Source organism: Blennius ocellaris (genome assembly GCF_963422515.1).
Source record: "Blennius ocellaris genome assembly, chromosome: 13".
In the NCBI taxonomy this organism is placed as follows: Eukaryota; Metazoa; Chordata; class Actinopteri; order Blenniiformes; family Blenniidae; genus Blennius; species Blennius ocellaris.
The window spans coordinates 16,689,865-16,697,036 of NC_137662.1; the positions used below are offsets into that span (position 1 = coordinate 16,689,865).

The 7,172-nt window shown below is 42.5% G+C and overlaps 1 protein-coding gene across 1 annotated transcript; it reads right to left on the reverse strand.

The window, feature by feature from the left end:
• Positions 1-757: 757 nt before the first annotated feature.
• On the reverse strand, positions 758-6,391 carry LOC308138350 (cone cGMP-specific 3',5'-cyclic phosphodiesterase subunit alpha'-like; the record flags this gene model as incomplete). The annotated part of the gene is made up of 21 exons (XM_080507432.1): positions 758-919; positions 1,070-1,153; positions 1,249-1,323; positions 1,401-1,464; positions 1,548-1,655; positions 1,766-1,866; positions 2,004-2,091; positions 2,210-2,319; positions 2,408-2,515; positions 2,697-2,843; positions 2,936-3,001; positions 3,102-3,245; positions 3,368-3,517; positions 3,610-3,657; positions 3,750-3,816; positions 3,923-3,987; positions 4,075-4,149; positions 4,240-4,380; positions 4,493-4,582; positions 4,959-5,111; positions 5,924-6,391. 21 exons carry the CDS (start codon positions 6,389-6,391, stop codon positions 758-760), a joined length of 2,514 nt encoding a protein of 837 aa, XP_080363558.1.
• Positions 6,392-7,172: the final 781 nt, after the last annotated feature.

The window sequence follows — 7,172 nt, forward strand, 5'->3', positions numbered from 1 at the left end:
GCTTTAAAGTTGTATTTCTTGATGGGTTCGATTTTCACCTCACACCTTCTTGTCCTGTAAGTGCCATGTGCATCGTGGACACGCTGACTTATGAACATGAGGGCAGTATTTTTACTTTATGTAAGCAGGGGACTTAAAACAGAAAGCCGAACAGCTCGAGCTGGCTTATAGCCAAATCCAATTCAGTCAAATCTTCTTACATCTTTCACATTTGTCACAGACATATTGTCACTGTTCAGCTAGGAAAAAAAATAGCAAAGTACATTTAGTTTATGATGATTTCTTACTATAAAATGTTTTTTTCCCCCCATATATATTGCAGCATCATATTTTAATATCAAGAATTCTATTCTTTTTTTTTTCTGAAGCAAGAACATAGCTAAACAACCTTTTGTCAAATCAATTACACGTCAAACAAAATGGTCTTGGCATATACAATAGTCGTTTAAATAATTTAAATTGAACTTCGAGTTTGCTTAATGGTTTCATTACATTATCTTTCTGTGTCAGACAATAGAGTACCTAAGCATTATAGTATATAAAAATAACATTTTAAAGCTTAAAATTCCCTCATTGAGCACATGCACATTCACTCACTGTACAAATACACATCCAGTCAAGCAACGAGAAAAGCTTCCGTGTTGCTGTCGTTCTAGCAGATAATGCATGTCTTTGACTTTCCGTCTTGTGCTGTAAAAGGAATAAACATTTAAAAAAAAAACCCACAGTGAGAGGCAAATGAAAGCTGGCAGAATGATCATGGCTCACCTTGCTGATTTCCACCTTCTAGCCGTTTCTTCTCGTCTTCAATAGCCTGCATCTTGGCCGCGTGGACATCTGCCAGAGCTTTCCACTCTGATCTGTTGTTATTTAACCCGTCGAACATCGGGCTGATCTCTTTATGGAAACGGGAAAACTCCTGCACAATGTAAAAGCGCATGCATGTAAATGCAGATGCAGGGGGAAAGCGTGCAATGCGTTTTCAGAGAAGTAAGCAAGAGGTTTCACAAGAAACATCACTGGATATGAGCAGCACCTGCATTTATCTAACAAAATCAGACGTTTTTACCTTGTATACAAAAGCGCAAACAAAGTCAATGAAACCACACTGCATCTTGGGAAGCTCATCGGCATGGTTCCTATCCATCATGGGCTGGAAGAAAGGAGAACAGGAGATGAAACGTGATCAATATGATCTCATGACATAATGTGTCGATAGAAAGTCAGCTCTATTTCCAATGTGCTCACAATTGGCTGCTGCTCGAGAACTGATCTCTCAAGGTCTCCCTGCTCCCAGAACTCTGCCGCCACCATCAGAGCAACCTGGAACCGACAAAACGATGAGAACCAATGTGTGGAAAGTGACTTCGGCTTGTGATCACGTTTAAAAGCAAACACACCTTGCTCTGAACCTCCCATGGCTTTGTAATGGCTGACAGGTCACAAGCTGTCATCATCATTGCCCTGCAGAACAAACAACACCAGTGATCCAGGTTTTGACTGACGGTAAGAATACTGGGCGGCCTTTTTCTTGCATGATTACTTACATGATGATTTCCTTCCTGGTTGCATTGTTGGATATGTGGCTGATCTTGTCTTTCTCATCCGGAATCCCTTCAACAGCCTCAACAATCTTTTGGAACATTGTTCTCTTCCTGAAAGATGAAAGTGTTGTCAGATATTTCTTTTACCGACATTAAGTGCAATTATCCACATTAAAATGTTGAGAATATGGCATGTATAAAACAAAAACCATGTTGCTCACTTGAAATAGAGGGCGAGATCAGTGGCAATAATGCAGACCTCAAACAAATGCTGCACCGTTTCAAACTGACGCTTCTGCATGTTTTGGAAAATATTCAGGTTCTGTGAATGAAGGTAAAGGAAAATTAGGGGGAGAGAAAAAAAGTACTGAACCATTTTGCATGACAGCATCATACACACAAACAAAAATGGACACCGCAAGCACTGGTGAGAAGCTGAAACTTTAGACAAGAACCCACCTCGTCCTCCATCAGCGTCTTACTGTACTGGAGATGGTGTCGCTCCAGAATAGAGGTGCTGTGCAGTCTTGCCAGTGGTGACGCACTCCTGCCGAGGTCCACCAGGTAAAAACACAAGAAAAACAACAACACTTGGCGTTCATCGGAGGGGATTCAGTTTCTCCACGGAAGCTTTTCGCGAATGAAACATGTGCAGAACGTCTCACTTTGTCTGGTAGAGATTGTTGGTTCCTCTGTGGTCAATGTCGTGGCAGAATCCAGCTGCAACCATGGCAAAGGCATCGAGGTCTGAGTAATACTTCTTCAATTTACCCGTCTGTTGAGGAGCAAATAGGATGAGCCCGGTGTTGAACTTCAAAAGCAGAATCGGTGGGGAACAAGAGTTTGCGAATGTTGAAACTCACGAGCAGCAGAGTGAACATGGTTTGTCCAACATTGAAGCCATGCCTCCAGTTGTGGTAGGTGATGTCACGGTATCCTTTTTGGACGGTGTACATCCATCGTGTGAGGGTCTGTATCATGGAAAAGGACCAAACAAAGACAGCTGCAGTGATCATCTTTAACTCTTTAAGAAATTAAGAGTCAAAGCAAAAGAGGCCAATATTTGTTCATTTGATTTCCTTCTAACTATAAATCCCTTGCATGTGCTGGGTGTTTCATGTAATGACCGTGATGTGCTTCACCATACTGTACCTCAGCTGGTACTTTGAACTTCTCTACCACCCCCAACTCAAAGAAGCAGCGAATGCCACACTTGATGAGGTCAAGCTCTGACAAAGGAAAGTCACTGAAGCGGAATTCGAGCAGCTCCACCTTCTGTGCGTCAGGGATGTTGGCTTTCTGGATTTGGAAACACGGCCCAAACAGTCAGGGTGGCTCCACAAGCAAACGTCGGTAAGAAATGCCCCACAGATAACGGACAAATAATTCACCAGCAGTTTGTACATCTCCTTCTGGTCACAGTCCTCAGGCGCTGAACCCAGTTTCTCTTGAGTGTTCTGCAGGTAAACGAAAGTTCAAGGTTGCTGTGATCCAATGATCTGGATTCACGACTGGCTTGATTTGATTGATGTCAGGCTGAACGAGGCAGCTTCTCACCAGGATAGTCTGCACATCATCGAGTGTGGCCTTTGTCTGGTACATGAGCATCTCATCGGCCAATTCTTTCCTCCACTCTGTCCTGTTCAGACTGTCGTAGGTGTCGCTGTTCAAGGTGGACCAGCCAAGGAACTGTGTCAGAGCCTGTTGGCACAAAGAAGGACAAAACGGCATCTAACCTTTTAAGAGCAGTATATACTGTATTGAACATTATTGAAAACCTGCATTGTGATTAACAGTCAGAAAGATTCCAGACGAGAGGGTACCTCTGTAATTTGCTCATCATTCTCGTCAAATGGTTTGCCGTCTCTCCGGTTGAAAAATGTGGCAACACCAACAATTTCTTCTTTTTTGTTGACGATTGGGAGGGAGAGGACATTCTTAATCATCCATCCAGTTTCATCCACAGCTTCTTTCTGTCAAACAAATCAAAATCAACACCCAGGCAACTTTACGGAAAAACCAGATTCACAGATGTGCAAGAGGCTCCGTGAACTCAGCGTTTCACCTGGAACGTAAAGTAATCGTCGCCCGGAGCGTTCATCATGTTGCAGATCTAGAAAAGCGTAAAAACACATGTTCACCGATGAGTCGGAGAAGCTTTCCACACGACCTTGTCTGGAGTCATTAAGCAAAAGATCGTCTTACGAATCCATTCTCAGCCACGTATGTTGGTAGTCCGCTGGCCAGAGCCCAGTGGTCTGCAGGAGGGCCGCTGAGAGTCAGGAGAGGAGGGACAAACCCGGATTAGAAAAGTGTTACAAAGCTGAAATCATCCCTAACGGTTGAAATGAGTGGTAGAAGTACAACACCATACTTACGGGATAACTTTAATTTCCTCTTTGTCTTCAAGCAAGTAGTCAATGATCTTGTAGAAGATGATTTCCTGTATGTCGATAATAAAAATGGATTCTTGGCGTAAGCCTTACAAACTAGTCAGTTGTGCTTCGTTTAAACCAGGGTTTGGACTTACTCTGCCGTCAGGCGTCTTGGGCCCTTTGTACGGCTCCTGATCGCCAAGTTTGATTGCCCACTCGTCGAAGAATTCCTGGTGAGAAAACGATCAAAACCCATTTGCACAATGTTCCTCATGAGGAAGACCTATAAACACCCCCACAGAAAGATTTGCTCTACGCACCTTCTCTTTGGTCATGTCCAGGAGTCCCACTGAGTATCTCTCACATTTGATGTACGTCCTCACTGTGTACAAGGCTTTGTGAAACTGCCTCTCAATATCCGTCAACTCTTCAAAGACTTTGCTTGCTGACCACAGCAAAACCTACAGCAGGACATATTAAAGGACCATTTTGTTTTTTTGTTTTTTTAGATAGTTACTTTCATTGTCATGAATACAATTTGAGTAAATGCAATGTTGTTTGTCTTTTATTTACCTGACTTCTCCTGGACTCGACATCCCACATGTAAGCAGTGTGTGCTTGGAGCAGAACCACACTGGCAAAGTTGATATATTTTGTAAAGAGCTATGAGGAATATGCAAAAGAAGAAGAAGAAAAACAACATATCACACGTGAGTTTCCTTTCAATGCTCTTGAAGCACTTTCTCTTATTGACCTCCAGTGTCAGAGACCATGAAATGAAAACATGTCTCCTCCCTGACTGGATTATGTGCTTAGCTGTCATACCAGTGACCCAGAAAACCAACTCAAATCTCCAATTATATATATGTGACACCGACAGGAAGCTGGATGGCTGAAAATGTTCATGTTCCACCAGGCAGGTTAAGACGAGGACGAGACCGTCATGGTGGTTTTATATTTGCAGCCTTGAAATCTTCAGGTCGACGAGTTGCATCCTGTGCTGATCTTTGCCGTCTGAATGAAAGTCGGTGATACTTACATCCTGGTCGCCCTTCGAGAACTCCTCAGCTCCTTGTTTGTTCAGCGCCATGATGACACCAATGAGTTCCTTTCCGCTCATAATGGGAGCTGTGAGCATGCATTTGGTGGTGTATTTGGTCTGTTTGTCCACAAAGTCACTGAAATGAGAATTCTGGAAACAGCATGAGAAAGCGGTTAAAGCATTAATAAGATGGAGCGACACAATAGTCTCGGCAGATATCAACTTAGATCTATTCACTCTTGTTTAAGTCACAAATCAGTTCTGAATTTTTGATTTTTCAATGAATTTTTGAATTGGCAAAATTTCCATCTATGACTAACTCCTAATTGTCTCTTTAAAACAAATGATTATAACTTAATTACAGTTACAGAACAGGTCACTTTGTTTGAAAGAACATCAGTATAGCGTAAAGGATGTGGCAAAGTTTAAAAAAACAACATGACTGAGGCTTATTTGCCACTTTACACTTTCCAAAATATTTCATGACAAAACAATGCGATGCATTGGTGTTTATTTGTACTGATTTCAACATGTTACGGGGGAAAAAGGTCTTTACAAAGCTTCCAATGACACTCAAGTGTGTTAACGCAGTTTAAAAGTATTACAAAACACTGCTTACAATTTTTAAAGCAAAAGTCATTCAAAAAGATGATTGTAGGTAATTGTTGTAGAGCCCCAATTTTTTTTTTTTTGTCTTTTCATAGAAGGCTACAAGCAGTGACGTTTTGATGCTGTTGAAAGCCAGATTAAGAGGCAAAGACTAACTTTCTTTTAACCATCAAAGAATAATTTTCATGCACATTCGGGGCTAAATAACAACATATCTCTAAAGGGGTAATATATAGAAACACTGGGAGTGAAGAACACTCATTCTGCAGATTTCTAGTTCATTTCTAGTTCATTTCTGCTTCCGTTTGTTTCATTTCTTGATCTGAAGCTCATGCCGCCACTCATTTGCTCACCTTCTTAACATCAGCAACAACCTGAGGCTTCTTGGAGTGTGCTGTGAATCCAACAATCCCCATGTCGGTGGGAAAAACAATCTCTACGTTGGGGTTCACAATATTCTTTTCGTACGGAGAGTTGTGTGTCACGTCAAAGAGGATGGTGGACAGCTCGGGTGTTCCGTTACGAGCCCTGAATCCAAAGTAGCTGCAGCGGTCAGCCTGGATCAGCAGAGCGATCCTCTGCAGAACTTTGTGCAGGGCTTTCTCCATCGGATTGGCGCCCTGCAACTCCTTCAGCAGCTCGAACATGAACTCGGCCTCCTGGATGGTGGTGACGTCCTTGTAGGATGACGGATCTTTAACTTGGACCTGGTTGTTGAAGGCAGCTGTGATCACATCTGCCTTGACTTTCTTTTCATAGTATTCCTTTGCAAACTGTGGGTTGTTGTCGAGAAACTTCTCGACAGTGTCTTTGTCTCCCATCTTGTCGAAGGTGAGGACGGTGGATCCCTTCAGTCGCTGCACAGAGATGCTCCTCTACAGCTGGAGCGAGGGAAAAAAAAGGGTGGAATCCAGACGATGTGCCACCTCGGATCCTACTGAGGCATTTCCTAATACCAACTGTGACTAAAGCAGATCCTTCAACCCTCTCCCAGGTAACAGAAGGTAGCGAGTAGCTTACAGGGTAAGGGGATCCCAGGTCCCACTAATGACTGTGACGCAAGCAGTCAAGCCCCTGAGCTTTCTTAACTTACAAATCCATCCACTTGTCATTTTAGAGGGGCAAATCCCATCACTGGTAATGATACCTGAGTTATGGTACTCGCAGTGTGACCTGCATATGGGAGGGCGGCAAGCAGCTGATCAGGGCTGAAATAATCTCTTCGCAATCTGCCTGTTGACATTTTGCTGACTGACTCATCTCATGTCGTGCTTTGGAAATATCAGATTCAAAATTCTTCTAAATGACGCTAGAAGGATGAGGATAGTACCATAAAACCATAACGCCACACAAAGAAGAATCCAGAAGAATGGTCTGATAAAAGCAGGGTTTAAATGTATTGAGGAGTTTTGGATGAAGGCATGTATTTGAAGACAGAATTACTTCATAGTGCAACAGAAAATAATTCTTGTTGTTTTTTTATTAAATAGGAAGCTGTCACAATAACTAAAGTCATTTGCTGTAAGCATCAGTTGCAGTATATAAAGCGAAAGTGACACATACAACAGTATTGTTTCCTTTTCCACTAATTCTACTGGATTT